This window comes from Sceloporus occidentalis, unplaced genomic scaffold (genome assembly GCF_023333645.1).
Source record: "Sceloporus occidentalis isolate IW3139 unplaced genomic scaffold, rSceOcc1.0.p SCAF_28, whole genome shotgun sequence".
In the NCBI taxonomy this organism is placed as follows: domain Eukaryota; kingdom Metazoa; phylum Chordata; class Lepidosauria; order Squamata; family Phrynosomatidae; genus Sceloporus; species Sceloporus occidentalis.
This window is the reverse complement of record NW_028317008.1, coordinates 5,174,835-5,191,761: the sequence shown is the minus strand read 5'-3', so window position 1 is coordinate 5,191,761 and position 16,927 is coordinate 5,174,835. Positions and strand designations below refer to the sequence as shown.

Sequence of the window (16,927 nt, the reverse complement as noted above, 5' to 3'; positions counted from 1 at the left end):
CTAATGTTTATTCAATCATTTATCGCCCTGTATGTTCAGCTTTTCTAAAAAAAAAAAAAATACCTAAAAGGCATTTATTGTATTTGATAGCACACCTCTCTCTTTGGCAGTACTGTAAAGAATCCCTTCCTTCGTTGTGTATGTAAGTAAGATTTGATGATGATCGTATATATCACAGATTTAATTTTTTGGTAGGCCGTGAGGATGACGTTTTTTTCTGTAAAATCATTTGTTTTGACCTTACCCTTTTATGTCCAGGGCTAGCAGTGTGCTCTCTCAATGAATAATGGGTTGTTCACCTCCCTTGGGATGTTTAGAGCCTTTGGGAGCCAGGTTTGTAGCGTGGCAAGCAGGTCTTGTGATGCAATGCATTTTGGGAGGCCGATGATTCTCAAGTTATTTCTGCGACTTCTGTTTTCTAGGTCATCCATTTTGTCCATTAAGGTCTGTATCTGTTCTTGTTGGGTTTTGATTGTGTCTTAGAGACTGTTCAAGCCATTCTCATTGTCAATGTTCCAGAGCAGCTATGTCGGATGTATTAGCTGCAATCTGTTGCATGGCGGTGTCAATCTGTGATTTTAATTCAGAGACTTTTGCGTCTAGAAGAGGCCACAATCTCACCAGCCGGAGGATGTGAGAGCTGTAGGTGGTTGTAAATCATCTCATTGCCTCCAGGGAGTGTCTTAAGCTGTACAAGCTTGTAGCAAATGCTATTCATCAGCAGTTTCTTATGTTTTTAAAAAGAGAAGATACACTCATCAGAGTCTAACCTGTTATAATTAAAGGCCTTGTCACTTTGTTTGGTGCTGTCCCTCAGCTAACATTACATGTCTCTTGTGTGATCTAAGCTCTAATTCATGCTGATGTACAATGCCTTTCAACTGTAGTGACTGTAGTGACAGATTATAACTTGTCAAGTGTGCTAGCACTGCATCATGCAGAATTACCCCGTGGGGTATGTGTACCACACAATGATTCTGTAAGCAAACCATTCAGTTTTCAGTTAGGGCTACTTTTCATAACAATGTACAGAAGTGCCTGAGGTCCTTTGAAATTGGTAATGCTTAGTTACCAAAACAAAGTTAGAATTTTTGTATGGATACATTTAGGTCCAGAAATATTTGGACACTGACACAATGTTCACAATTTTGGCTCTGCACGCCATCACAATGGATTTGAAATTTAACAAAAGAGATCCAATTGAAGTGCAGACTTTCATCTTTAATTCAAGGGGTTGAACAACAATATTGTATAAAACGTTTAGACAACAATATTGTATAAAACGTTTAAAACCATTTTCATACATAATCCTCTTATTTCAGAGGCTCAAATGTAATTCCGCAAATCAACAGAATCATAAATAAAATGTTAATTCCTTAGACTTTGTCGAGAATACTTTGTCGGCAATGACTGCTTGAAGTCTACAATGCATGGACATCAACAAAAAAGGTTTTTTTCCTTTGTGATGCTTTTCCAGGCCTTTACTGGAGCTGTCTTCAGTTGTTGATTGTTTCTGCCTTAAGTTTTGTCTTCAGCAAGTAAAATGCATGCTTGTCGGGTTGAGATCAGGTGATTGACTTGGCCAGAATATTCCACTTTTTGCCTTAAAATCTTCATTTTTGAGGAATGTGAGCAGACAATATATCCCTTTACACTTCAGAATTAATCCGGCTGCGTCTGTCACATAATAAATAAACACTAGTGACCCAGTGCCATTGGATGTCATCACATTGCCTCCACCTTGTTTTACAGATGATGCGGTATGCTTTAAATCATGAGTCTAAACTGGCCTTTCTATTCTCCAGGTTTATGAATGGTTTGCACCTTGTGGTGAACCCTCTATATTTGCTCTTGTGATAATGATATTCCTGCTTCCTGGTGAGTGTTTTTCACTTGACTGGATGTTGTGTAGTGGTTTTTCTTTACCGTGGAAAACATCCTGCGATCATCTACCACTGTTGTCTTCCGTGGACATCCAGGCTTTTTTATGTTGAGCTCACCAGTGCGTTCCCCCCCCCCCTCAAAATGTACCAAACTGTAGATTTTGCCACTCCTAATGTTCCTGCTATCTCTCTGAGATGAGATAACGAAGCCCACACCTGTCCGTGAAACAGCTTTTGAATCAATTATCCAATTTGGTCCCTAGAAAAAGAGGGGGCTGCATATTAAAGAGCTGTAATTCCTAAACCCTTCCTCCAATTGGGATTAAATTAAATTAAATTAAAACTGGGAGACTGCACTTTAAACCTATGTTCATTACTTAACGATCACTTAATTTCATTAGATTAAACAGATGAAATTACAAAATTTGTGTCAGTCCAAATATTTCTCAACCTAACAGTATATGTATAGATGATGTGTAAATGACTATGACATTTGTACATGTACATCTTTCTATGAAAACCACGATGGCAACACAATAGTTTTTTAATTAATTTCTATTATGTTTGTGTAATTCAAGTAAGGGCATCAATGGTCTTGTGCCCAGGGGTCCAGTAGTAGATCTTTGTCGCTGACCACATCAGTGACCTTAATGTTTGATCAGAAGATTACCAGACATTCAGTGCCTACATGTGGGATGAAACGACCAAGGCAGAATCGCATATCTCAGTCAGACCACAAAAACAAAGACAGCTATATCTATAGTGCATAACACTTTCTTTTTTATTGTACATTAGTTACACAGTACATATAGGTTATCAGATCTGAAGCCAATGAAATCAAGCTATGCATTCCTATTATTGCGTATGTACCTGAAAGATGCTGTAAAGATGCTGTAAAGTACCTATACTGCTAACACATAATTTATGCTATCTCATCTACTTGATCATCACTGATGTACAATCTGGTATATTCCATTACAAGGCAGATGTATACTTCACTGCAATTGTTATTTGTTATAGCACTCAGCCTGTATTCTGCTGCTACAGGTTTGGCTATTGTGACTTATTCATAATATAGTGTGAATATTTGACCCTTTCGGCACCAGTGATTCTGAAATGGTTAAAATAATCAAATCAAGCAGAAAAAAAATATGTAACTCGTATACTGATCTGCTCTTTCTCACGCACTTTCCAAAAGCAATTCATGCGTTCATTTTTATCAGACAAAAAACAAAACTGCAGTACAGAAAAGAACTACACATTATTGACACAATTTCAAGGTCACAAAGTGATGTCCAGAAGCCTGGACTCATGGCTTTGCTTGCATGCTTCATTTCATCTCTCGCATGTAAGAATCAATGACGGACAGGGGCACACCTTGCATCAGAAGGCGGAAAAATGTCAGCCCTCCTATGAACCAAAATTGGAAATATTAAAATCAGAACTCTTGATCTTGATCATCTTCGCATTTTGTAGGTCACCTGGATTCTGACTGGCCTAAATCCCATTTTACATCATTATACCTTTAAATGTCCCTTGGTTTTGTGACTTCTTTAAACCAGATATTATATTGATATTGCTCATCGATATTCTTTCCTTAGATGTAAAAGGGGCTCAATGAAAACGTGTGAACAGTTCACATTAGAGTTTAGATGCTTAACTTGCATGTAATCTGGAAGAGAAGCTTACCAGACATTAAGGGAATTATGTTAGTAGCGGTATAAAAGGGGGTCCATATGACAACAAACAAAATGCATATTTAATGGTAATATCCATTTTATTTGTTTTTATAACGCTCATTGTTATTATATGCTTTCATTTTTATTATAGTGCCTTGTTAACTCTTGGCCATGGCCAACATGTCAACAATATGGGTGAGGAGACTTGTCTTTTGGAGAGTTTTTGGTAAATAAATGAAACATGCAATTAGAAACATAAATCATATTTATTCTAAATGCCTAAGCCCAGCCTTGAAATAATTAACGCAAGCAAGGGGTATTTGTAAGGTAAATTATTTTGTTGTTATTTGAAGTATAACCACTAAACCCTTAATTTACATTTTAAATGAACAGTACAGTTCCCCAAGTTCACTATGCAGCTAACAAATGTCTCCTGCAATTATGACAAAGTTTGCCCTGCACAATGCATAGTTAATATCAGATGAATTCTTTAAGGTAGTATCATTGATTAAACTAGGTATTATGCAGGGCCATCAAAACCCTTCTGCAGAATTTCACCTGGACTGACTTTTTTATGATGCATAGTAAAGTCAGTTCAATTAAATATTCCACTCTACTGTAAATACCCAGTCTATTAAAAAAGAAAAAATATTTTCATACATTTCCATGTTTCTAGGTTAGGAAATGAAATAGGAAATAACAAGACCAGAACATTGCTTCTGTGTCTTTACATAACAGAGCACTCTGAATGCTTTGTATATGTAACAACATATATAACAAATGTGGTCCAAAGATCCAGATACATTAAACCGATAATTTTAAATTAGAAGTTTGATTAACATTTTAGACTATTATTTTGGATGTTCAAAACAATAGTAATGATGTTTCCAGTTACCACTTATCCACTGCCTTCTACATGAATGGTCTCTGAACTATAAACAGTTCTTAAAGGCTGGTATTATTTAAAGAGTTAATGTTAGAATATATGGATAACTAAAGGAAAGGCTTAATGGGGGAAGCAAACAAGATTGACATGTTAACGCATGATGAAAACATTCGATGCACAACAACAGACATAAGCTTCATATGACAAGACCATATGAAAGCTTACCTTAGGTGACAATACACATTCAATATTCCTTATTGTGCAACTAAGGGAGAGAAAAAGAAAGGTGAAAATAACCAATATATTAATTACTGGAATGAAGAGGCTATGATGTCATTATGAAAGTTTAAATGTTTAGTGATGTCACATGTAAAATGTGGAAGAGTGTCAAAAGTAAAAGCGGGGAGGGGGGGCGATTGCATTTCCAAAATTAAATTAATAACTGAAAATATTAATTCACACAAAATAGCATATTTGCTTTACAAAATCAAGCATTTTTCCAGGTTAACTGTAGCAAAAATAAGGTGAGTGTCAACAGAAAAAAAGTATCAATATACCTAATATATATATATATATATGAATAAAAATGGAATTTAATATTCTTTAAGGTTTATAATTAAATATAATCATAAATAATGGTGAGTCTAAAGTAAAATTTTCTCACTTTAATATTGAATAAGAAAGTCTCAATCTGTTTAGGAAAAAGCATTTGCGTGGCACATAAGGATGTAATTCATAATGGAGCATTACATACCTGACTTTCTTATGTTCCCTGTGATAGAAGTTACACCATAACTGAAGATTTGTCATTCACTTTTATCTTTCAACTGCTTGAATTACTTCATTTTTTTGTTTTTTCCAACTACTGTCTGCCATAATTACCGCACTCAACATTGGTTTGTGAAAGGCAAAGACATAGCTATGTTACACTGTCTAGGTCTGTAGACGTTGAGGTCTTTGTATACAGCCTCGCACTTGTGATATTTGGGTAATTCTAGTTCAGCGAACTATAACCACGTTTTTTATATTACAAAAGCTTTTGTTGACATTGTTATGTTACATACATTCATGGAATAATCTCGGCATACAGATGTATGGATATTATTTACCATGAAACAGTATTTGTAATCTATGCACTGATTACAAATAAAAGCTATACATGCAAGGAGTAGCCTGGTGTGAACAGGGAATTTGTCAGTGAGAGATATCACCAACTGTAAGATCTATTTAATAAACCTGCTTCTGTTTCCACAGGCCGAAAGGTTCTCCGCTTAATGACCCTGCAGGATTAGAACATTTGAAATGATATACTTATTCTTATTTAGAGGTTTCTCTGTCATATCATTCAACTTCTTACCAATCACATCACCTACCTGCTGCAGTTCTACAGATACCATTTCAAACACCCAATGTGTTCTTCAGTATCAGGCCTTGGTGAATAAACAGTTTCCGCCTCATTTACCAACGGTTTTCTTTTGTTAGTTTGTGACTACATAATTCACATATAGGCACATATAAAAAGTAACTTTCTCAAACCTCCTTTACTTTAATTACAAATGCAGCATGATAATTACGCAACGTTGGTATAATGTTTCAATTGTCATCAGGAGAAAATATTTAGCCACTGAATATTTTTCTATCTGCATACTCAACGCACAGGCTTAGTCCATAAATGTGCGTTACGATTGGTTGTGTTGAGTGGAAGTAACACCACGTCTGATGAAGAGTGCTGATGACTTTTGGGGACTACATCCCAATTCTGAGTTTATTATTCTGTTTAACTTTTTGTGTTCTGTTTTGTGAACACTCTGATACAGTTTGCTGCCTTGTCTGCATCAAGATGCAAGACCAAAGATGGGCTATTTCTATTGCACTACCACTGAACCCTGGGAGATGAGATTCCCCCTGCGTAGAGGGAAGTCAAATACATTCAGAAGGGCTGCATTAAAATCATTGTTGGCCAGCAAGATATATTTTTTTTTCCATGGATCCCTGTGTAAAGAGACCATCTAGTCACTCTTTTTTAAGTCCATACACTTTAAGAAAATCTGGAGCAAATCATTCATTTAAAGCACAGTCTAATGTTCCACAGGGCCCCACTAATTAAGAATGCATATTAAAGTGCATTCTTTAATCCCTGTTGAAAAATAAAACATATAGTACTTACATTTGGGGAAAGCTCCAGCTCCAGACTAGTGGGTCTTGTTAGACCCTGTGGAACTCTAGTGTGTAGCGAGTATAGCGCACTTGCATTTTGGCAAGCAGGAGATGTTTTCAACCGAATATATCTCCGGCAAGACCGAGAGCTTGGGTGGGGGAAGGAAAAACCTCTGTGTCTCTGATACATTATGGGGATTCGACAGCCCGATCTCCCATTCACCAACAGGGATTTTTTGTAATACTTAATATTTTTTCTAATACTTTTTAAATTTAGCATTTTTATTATATAACAAAACAACAAGTACACAACTTAAGCGAAATAAGAAACAAAAATATGCCTGTGGGTATTTAAAGGTGCTATTCCTCCTACTCTGCTGAATATAACATACTTGTAACTGAGTGATGCATAAAACAGATAATTCATAGTACTGTTGAATGTGCAAACCCTTACTAGAAATAATTATTTAATCACGCACATTTTATCTGATGTATAATTTTTGCAAGACACTTGTTATGTGACACAAAATCAGATACTGATACGTTTTTGCCATAGATAACTAAATGTCATATGAAAAAATGACAGACATTCTAAGGATACTAGACAGTACAATTAATGTTTTGTCTAAGTGGAACAGCAGCTTTTACATATATATATATATTTAAACAGTAACAATGTACCATGTAAATTTGGCACAACAATGTATAATGATTATACTTTAATGACTAATTAAATAAAACTGTAAGAAGCATATGTAATACCTATCCATAATTTTTTTTACTGTTATAGGCCCATTAGAGCCAAATTAAAAATTAAATTAAAAGCCTCTAGGAGCATTTTAGCTTTCAAGTTACTGTGACATCCTAGAACAGAATCATCTAGCCCTTTGTCCTATCCACTGAAGAATGTACAATTACCATAATCTAAAGTAAACAAGGGTACTTGGAGTATTATGAGATACAGTCTTACAAAGCACTTGTGCGTCAACGCATCTTACCTTTCACCTCTAGCTTGCATTCAACTTCAGCCTCACCCAGTTCGTTGACAGCCTTGCAGGTGTATGTTGCCCCATCATAGGGGCTGGGTTTACGTATCTCCAGGGTACATACGCTCTGATTACTAAACATTCTGTATCTGGGATCATTCTCGATGATCATTTTGTTCTTCATCCAAGTTATTTTAGGCTGTGAAAATCAGGAACAATTTGTATTTCTTACTAAGACATTGAGAATGTACATACACGGTGGCTTTCGCAAATTCATTGCATAAGAATATAATTACATGATGTACATATATATATATATATATATATATATATATATATATATATATATATATATATATATTACAGATAATATATTAAACACAGTCCATAACTTGTAATTTGACAGATGTAAAAAAAATATTTGCTCTGTTTAGATACTGTACATTGAAAAATGAGGAAATGTTACCGTGGCCAGTCTCATTAAATATGTTCAGATTCTTCATACTTTTGGTATTTTTATTCTTCAGAGTAATCATTATGGGAATATGGCACTCTGTATCACAGCAATTGACATTTTTATGGCTGTATGATTAATGTACCTTGGGATTTCCTCTGACACTGCAGTTCAGAGTAGCATTGTATCCAGCAATAGCTACTGTATTAATGAGTGGATGAGTGAACACTGGTGGCTCTGTGAAATCAAAGTCCTTGTATTCTGGACGCTTGTACGCTTTACCTGATCAGAAAAACACCATAGCTGTTTTACAATAAAATAACAAAAAGCTAAATTAAAATTTTCTTTGCTTTCAGTGAGTATTTCAGTTTCTCTGAGTGTAGGAATATATTATTTTGCTATCACATGCAAGGCAATATTAGGGACCATTTAATTAAAACATATGTGCTCCATGCAAAGCATATTAAATCTAATGATTTTTGTATTGGCCAAAAGTATTGAATGTATTTGTCCCTGTAATGGAATAAATAGTTGTGGAAAGTAATTTATATTTGGCACTGGGTTACGTGTAATATGCATAGGTACACCGGACAGCCTCAAAGAAAGCTAATTTCTGCCAGCTTTGGTTAGTTGTTGCATAACTAATTCACACATAGCTACCAGGTATGCAATGCAAGGAGCATGTGGTGCTTTTCTAAGTAAGCACATTGTGTTCTTTAAATAGTAAGAGTGATGCGTTATTCTCTCTATGCTAGGAGGTTAAGGAAATGGCATGCACTGGAAATGCACATCATAATCAAGAAACATCCAACCTTCCTTCTCGATTAATGCGCTATTTGGAGTCCTGGTAGCTGCCTCACTGAGACCACACATATTTTCAGAGAACACCCGAAAGAAGTACTCATTTCCTAGGACTAGGTCTGAGATAGTGGCATTGGTCCTGTGATAGTGCTCCAAGACAGTAAACCATTCCTACAGATACAAAAAAAAAACAATCATCACAATATACATGCTTTCTGATTATTCTAGTGAAATGTAACCAGTCCATTGGCCTAAAGGATGATAACAAATAAACAGAAATAAATAAAATAATAATAATAATAATAAGCATGGGGTGATCAGGTATCCCTGTCTTCTCTATGTGCCATATGTCACATTTTACATTTCCCTAGAATGGCAGGTATGAGGAAACCACAGGAAACAAATGGTTATCACAAAAATCTGTAAATAACCCATCTTAGCTTTAACCTATGTAAAACTCATCTATTATGTTCTGTTTTTTTCAACGGTGGAGGAGATTGCACCTATTTGTTCTTTCATCCGGTGATGGTTTATCTAATCCATCTAATACTAAACGTCCATACCATATTAATGTAAATTGAATGCACCACCTACTGAGCATTTGTTAATAGTCACATTTAATGACTCACCATTGTCTTCTTGTCAGCTTTCTGAATGGTGTAGCCAGTAATGTTGGCATTGCCATTATCAACTGGTGGCTTCCATTCTAGTGCAACATTCTCTCCCCAGACCTCCTCGATAACTACAACTTGTGGTGGTCCAGGTCGATCTGGATATAAATAGGTTGAAAATTACTTTAGTGTATCTAACAGGTTTCTGATCTCACATAAATTGTCGTAGTAAAACAATGTGTAGTAAAATAAAAAGAGGATAATCAAATAGCCTTATGGCTTATTCATTGTGAATTGCTTGGTATTGGTCAGGAAAAATAGATAATACTTGATACAAGTACAAATGATTTCTTTCACTACTTTTGGTAACCTCTGTAGCATTTACTCAGTGTTTTCAGGGCATATAAAACTACAATTTATTTTCATAGCCCTCACAGGTTGCACAAATCCAGGGTTCTGTGTAAAGCGTATCACCATACCAACCAATGGTATGGTGCAATCAACAGAAATATTTCATTGGTTGCTATGAAAATAAGGTCATCTTTCAAACTTTGCATGAAAATCACTTTATACAATAAGTACCGATGAGCACCTAAGATGAGTTTGCACATGGTCATTTGATTTAGTAACTCAATATGTGTGTATCCATACCAACAATCTGAATGTGGATTGAAGCCTTGTCCTGAAGAGTATCCACTTTTACTTTCAAATCATATTTTCCTGAATGGCTCTTCTCTGCCTTCCGAATAAAAAGGATGGTGTCACACTCAGAGTTGCGGATACTAATTTGTGTTTTATCCACATGTGATCCATTCTTTTTCCAAGAAACTTTTGGTCTTGGCTTTCCCTAACAGAGAAATGAAAAAGTAATTTAAATAGATTAAAATTTAAATCTTTCAAATTATTTTATTTTTAATTCTTAAGAATTACCGCGCAACAAAAGAAAACCATTATTAGCCTCCCTCTCCCTTGTTCCTCCAATCTGGGAAGAGAGTGTGCCCGTAAGCTATGCCATTTTTCTAAAGTTCACTGGGATGCTAAAATAATAAAGGCATATTTGCTGAGAAAGAAAAGCGTTACAGCACCTCTTAACCTCTGCAAATCTATCGGTATTATTCTGGCCTTTCTGTGGACTTCTGCAAAAGGAGAGACCCACGCGGACTGCCTATCTCCCACCCCCCGTTCTGCCAATCAGAGGAAAGAGTGTGCCCGGAGGCTCCACCCTTTTGCAGAAGTTCAACAGGAGGCTATGTACAGTTGTCCATGGAAAAGCTTCTTTAAGTAACACGATACCAAGATCACAAGACTAGACTTTGCACCATTACCTCACTCTCCCTACCTCCACTCATATGCTTCAATTTTTTTTCACTGGGCAATCTCACACTCTTTCCCATATATGCCGTACTTATACATGTATACATAGAAATGTATTTCCCAACTGAGGCATAAGAATACACAGACTAACAATAGAGGAGTCCCCTCCTCTGGAGCATGGCACTGAGAAGAGGCAAGGCTAGCCCACAATTTTCATGTGCCAATCCCTCTATCTTACCAAATTTCCACCTGAGCAATTCCTCACTTCACCTATGTCTATCTCAGATTACAGTAATATTAATACCGTATTTGCTCGATTATAAGACGACCCTGATTATAAAACGACCCCCCCAAAATCTGAATATTAATTTAGGGAAAAAAAAGAAAAAACCTGAATATAAGATGACCCTATAGGATAAAAGTTTTACCAGTAAATGTTAATTCATGTAAACTATGTGAACAATTGTTTGTTAATAAAAGCTATGATTGAGAAAAATACTTTGTTTTTATTTCCTTTTTTTACAACCTGCCCCCCCAGTTATGCACATCTGCCCCCAGGCTTGCCACTCTGCCCCAGAAATGCCTTATACCCCCTATATGCCACTGTGCCCCATGATATGCCTTTTAACCCTCTAAATGCCACTGTGCCCAATGATACGCCTTTTAACCCTCTATATGCCACTGTGCCCCATGATATGCTTTTTGACCCCATATGTGCCACTCTGCCTCCAGAATTGCCTTATACCCCATATATGCCACTCTTGCATTTAGGGGGTTAAAAGGCATATTATGGGGCAGAGTGGCTTATAGGGAGGTATAAGGCATTTCAGGAGGCAAAGTGGCATATAGAGGGTTAAAAGGCATTTCTGGAGGCAGAGTGGCATTAAGGGGGTTAAAAGGCATTTCACAGAGCACTCTGCCTCCAGAAATGCCTTATGCCCCCCGTTTAACACTCCCTCCCCTCCCTCCTCCAAACTTACCGGTGCTTCTGAGTCCCCGGTGCTTAGTCCGGGCAGCGTATAGAGCTCTACGCGATTCGCGTACACAACTTCCGCTTGAGACGACCCCAATTATAAGACGAGGGGGATTTTTCAGAGCATTTGCTCTGGAAAAAACCTTGTCTTATAATTGAGCAAATACGGTAATATAGTAATATAGTATACAAAGCAATAAGCAAAAAGTTCCTCTTTGGCCATTTGAAATATTTTGGATTGGTTTCGATTTCTGTTTCCACCAGCACAAGTAAAAAACCATAACTAGATTTAGTACACTTATAGCATGTCTTACCTGGAACGGTATAACAAGGTTCACAGTCTCGCCTACTTTTTTGATATATGTTTGTTTTAAATGGCGGGGAAGGCGAATCTTTGGAGGCACTAGGGAATATGAAAATAAAATGAGTACTTGTCATTAACCCTTATACTTAGTTTGCTGACAGCATTGTTTATTAGCGCTTACCTATTAAAAAAGTGTGTCATTGCATGTATAGCATCCCTGTAATGTTGTCAGTTTTAGACTTTCAACAATATAATAAATGTTAATTTGTGATATACACCAACATGTAGTTAATGTAATAAATTGCTTAGTACACTAAATACCATGTCTTGTATAATTGCTCCAATATTCTAATTTTGGAAAATTACAAACATTTCTGCAACTTTAATAATTCATATTTTTATATTATATCAAAATAACTTTTTTCATCCTTACGATTATATGCTTTTTTTCCTTGTAAATATTGCACAGTCAGGATCAGCCTTTGCATGGAATAGGACACCATCAAACAAAATAGTCTACACTCCATACTACTGACCTATGCTCTTAGTATTACTTACCAATGACCTCTTTGACCAGAATAGGCTGAGGATGTAATCTAGGCTCACTTGGCCCAGCAGCATTCACTGACTTAACTCTAACAAAGATCCTAGAACCAGTTGGCAGTCCGGTGATTGTGAACCTTGTCTTATCGGTTAGTTCTGGGTTTGCCACTATCCACTCTTCAGCTGGTAAACAGAAAGCAGGAAAGCAGTTATAAAACTTTTAGAGAAAATACAGCAGGTAAAAATGTGTATTTGTAAATAATGCCTTAATATTCATTTCTTCCAAATAATAGACATACAGATTTTTCATTTAGATGACATCTGGCTATGTTTAGTATTAGATTTGCAACCTTATATTATCAATTGATGCTAGCGAATGTGTCTAAGGAAGTAATAAAATACCATATAATTGTTAGAACGTTTTGACAGTAACAACATTTGTTATAACAAGTTCTATCAGAACAATGATGTTTGTTTCTTCTTTCTCTCCTTCACCATAAATCATCCAACTTCCGCTGGTTCAAAAGGAGAATGGGTTAAATGGGTAAATTGCTGGTAGACCACTGTGAGAGTTTTTGTGGAGCTGGTCAGACAAGCACCTGTTCTTGTAATCACTACAACATCAAAGCATACAAACAAAATAATCATGTATATGTGGGCAAGAATAATTGAACACTTTTATATTTTATATTGCCATCACTAGGGCACTATTGGGGATTTGTACACTATGTAAGTGATCACATTACAGATTGACTGATTATGTTTATCCACCGTGTTTACTAGGCTGAAAGCATTTACCTTTTTCAGTATGGCTCCTAAAATCTTTCCCAAATTTTTCTAATATCATGAACTTAACTTATGTGTTTTCGGAAGAGTTATCGTTACATCCCATTTACATGTGTTTTTGCACCTAACCTACAAATTCTTTAGATAACATATGATAAAAGAATGAGTTCATGCCATAATAAAGCCTACAGAATCTAAGGCATCCCTGGAAAATCATGACACTTGTCTTCCAGCTGCTAAGGCAGCTCTATGTTTTTGGAGGATCCCCAAATTTAATACAAGTAATATAATGAATTATTAAGCATGAACTAAGTAATATAATTTTCATCATCAAAAAGTTGTTTTTTAAAAAATGCATTATTGTGATATAACCATATGAGGAACCTGTGCTACACTATTGGAGGCATCTCCCCCTCACCCATTTATGGGTCCCTTAGACAGGGATCATAAGCAGCTACTTAATATTATTTTATGATTGTGTATGCCATGTTAGCTGCACAGCCTTAGAAATTACATAGTAGAGAAAGAATAAGAGGGGAGAAAGAAGATTGTAGAAGTGTATCAATAGAAATCTGAGAATTTTCCAGTTTGTGATAAGTTTCAAGAAGATATTACCGGTATATAGCTCAAGAAGAAACAACTTTAATAAGATCTGTATGTTACTTGCAGGCAGTTCTCAATTTTAGATGTTCCTCAAAATAATGAATTTTTTAACATTCTGTAGGGTTCTTCCACGGTTTCTTCAAGTATCTTGCACATTTATTATCCAGTTTTGTTTTGTAGTAGTTTTAACCCTGTTGTAAATTTACTTCAGAGTGTATGAACCAAAACCAGATGTCCGATGACAGCAGAAGCACGATAAATGTTTTTTTTCTGCTATTAGTGTGGAATTATGAAATTGCTAGCAGGTGATATATATACAAATGACTTCCTATGTAAAGGCAAGCAGGGCATGCAATTTTTTTTTACTATTGGTGTTACCATTACATATCTTTGTACTTCTGATATATTAATTGTTTCTCCTAGTATGATATTTCTGACGAAGCTTCTGCCTTGACTTCTATTCTCTAATTTTGGGGCTACTGAGCTAGTTAGTGTTTGAATTTCATTTGGAGTGCATCCATGATAAAATGTAACTGGCCGCATTTTTTTCTTCTCCTATTCTTCACATATACCGGTATAACTATAAGAAATATTTGGGGGTTTTTTGTTTAAGCCAAATAATGTGTAAGTTACTGGTACAGTCTCTTGACAATTAAAGGGGAAGTCTAATGAAAAACATTTTTCTTAGAGCATTAAATACAGTGTTTGTAATAGCTAAACATGGAGGGAAAAAAAAAGCTAAACATATACATATATCTACCGTCTTAATGAAATTATGTACAGTACTTGAACTTAAAATAATATTTGTAAGTTATCTCGGTATACTAAATTGCAAGAGAAAGTCACAAAAGCAATGAATATAATTTAGTGGTAGGCTGGCAGATTTTACTCCTAAAGAACTCAATTGCCAAATATATATCTTAACATAAAAACTTCACAAATCCAAATTCACCCTGCCAGCTTACCCCTTCAGGAAATGAATGATGATGCACAAAACATTACTTAACAAGCTAATATGTGATGCTATGATACACGTAAGACGTTATGGCACATATGTCTGGAAATAAAGCTGCTTAGGGAAAAAGAACTGGGTGACAGAGAAAAGATAGACAGAGAGATGGAGATGCAATATACAGAATTAAAAAGCCAAAAAAACATGACTGCTAAACTCTTCCAAAGACATGATGGTAAAGGAAGACATAGCTTGAAATACGTACATCTGATACACTTCTTTAGGCATTATTTTTAATTAAAGCAGAAACAAAGAAGTGAATCAGGACTGTAAATATGTGGTAAAATGTCATGCAATATTATTCCCTGTAAACAAGTACTGTTCAAAATGTGCAGAATACATAGAAGAAAAGGTAAACATGGTGTTTTACCTTCTTCAGGTTCTTCATGGAAGTCCTCAGAATCAATTTCTTTGATTTGTAATATAACCTCCACGCGCTTCTCTATGGATGTTAGCTCAAGGATATTGGTAGGTTCTCCTTCTTTTTGCAGCATTATTTGGGCTTTATTATGTTCCAATTTTTTCTTGGTCTGTTTTTTGAGTTTATTCCATTCTCTCTTAATATCCTGAATAGACCTGTTATTGCCCCCCACAGTATTTATGTGTTTCTGGATCTCTGCCCATATTTTATCCTTATCTGGTGCACTGGCTTGAGATGACAGAGCTCCAAAAAGCTGGGGCCCAACTTTGGCAATGTTATCCAATAAAGTGTTCAACTCCTCATCAGTAAATTTCGGCTTGTCCTCTCCTCCTGCTGAAGATGAGCAACCTCAGACATACTGATTTTAAACATGTTTTTGGGGGCCTCAGAAAAAAGGTAATTTAATCATGAAATAGTGCTTCATAATATCAGCAATGTAGGTAAGTATAAAACACAGATATGCTGCTAAAATAAAAAAATAACTATTGAATGTAATACTTGAAATGTAGATAAACATGTTTTTCTAGTATATGTAATATACGAACAGTTTTCCCACACACATGGAGTGGAGGAATCTTACAGGAATGATGATATGTTACTACGTAAACAACATTAATGTAAAAAATTGTATATGCACATGTCTGCATAGCAATGCTGTATGAGTTCAACTTACCCTGGATATGCTTCACATGCGTCAAAGTGATCTACACCAGGTGTCCTAAACCATTGGCAACCGTCCTTATGACATCAATAGCTACTTACTCACGTTACAATCTCCCACTAACCTACGAAAGAACTCTCTACTATCTCAGTGTTCACAAATAACATGTTTCATATAATATGTTTAAGCATTGCAACCTTGGTTTCATTTCTTTACCTCCAGTTATATCATCTTGCAGATCATCATCAATTAAAGGAGTTCCCTCTGTTTCCTCAATTTGTAACAAGTCCTCCACTCTTTTTTCCAGAGTATTCAGCTCATTGACAGCAGTGGGGACTTCCGAATTCTCTGCCAAGTCTTCCTTCTTCTGTAACAGCTTATCCTTGGTTTGTTTTTTAAGAGAATTCCATCTCTTTTTTATGTCTGCAATGGACCTGTTATGGCCCCCTACAGTATTGAGTTTTGCTTGTATGTCTGCCCATATCTTACTTTTTTCTGCCTTGGTGGTTTTGGCATATAAGGCACCACAAAGTTGTGGACCATTTTTGGAGACACCTTCTACTAACTTCTCCAATTCCGCCTCTGTAAATTCAGGCTTCTCCTGTTTCTCATCTCCTCCTGGTAAAGATGCACCAACCTCAGAAATGCTGTTTATAGAGTTCAGGGCATGGCCCACAGTTGTGTCTCACTTGGACATTAGTTTTGTATTTGGCATATTCACACCAATTAAGAACCCACATGCGGAAAACAGAGTTAATCTACTCTAACACTCAGGCAGACACACCAGTGCAAAAGTAGTTTTCTTCATATGGTTTTTAGCTTAATTTTTTTGATAAATAAATGTCTTCAATTT

At 35.9% G+C, this 16,927-nt stretch overlaps 1 protein-coding gene across 1 annotated transcript in view; it reads right to left on the bottom strand.

Annotated features, from left to right (window-relative positions):
• Window positions 1-3,213: 3,213 nt before the first annotated feature.
• LOC149299719 (myosin-binding protein C, slow-type-like) overlaps window positions 3,214-16,927 on the bottom strand; it is a 46,196-nt gene continuing 32,482 nt past the window's right edge. Inside the window, exons 20-27 of the mRNA XM_089486020.1 lie at window positions 12,607-12,774; window positions 12,059-12,147; window positions 10,109-10,304; window positions 9,476-9,615; window positions 8,858-9,017; window positions 8,191-8,327; window positions 7,604-7,790; window positions 3,214-3,293 (exon numbers count right to left, since the gene is read on the bottom strand). Of these exons, the coding sequence (XP_089342146.1) occupies window positions 3,214-3,293; window positions 7,604-7,790; window positions 8,191-8,327; window positions 8,858-9,017; window positions 9,476-9,615; window positions 10,109-10,304; window positions 12,059-12,147; window positions 12,607-12,774 (1,157 nt within the window). The remainder of the gene's footprint in view (window positions 3,294-7,603; window positions 7,791-8,190; window positions 8,328-8,857; window positions 9,018-9,475; window positions 9,616-10,108; window positions 10,305-12,058; window positions 12,148-12,606; window positions 12,775-16,927) is intronic.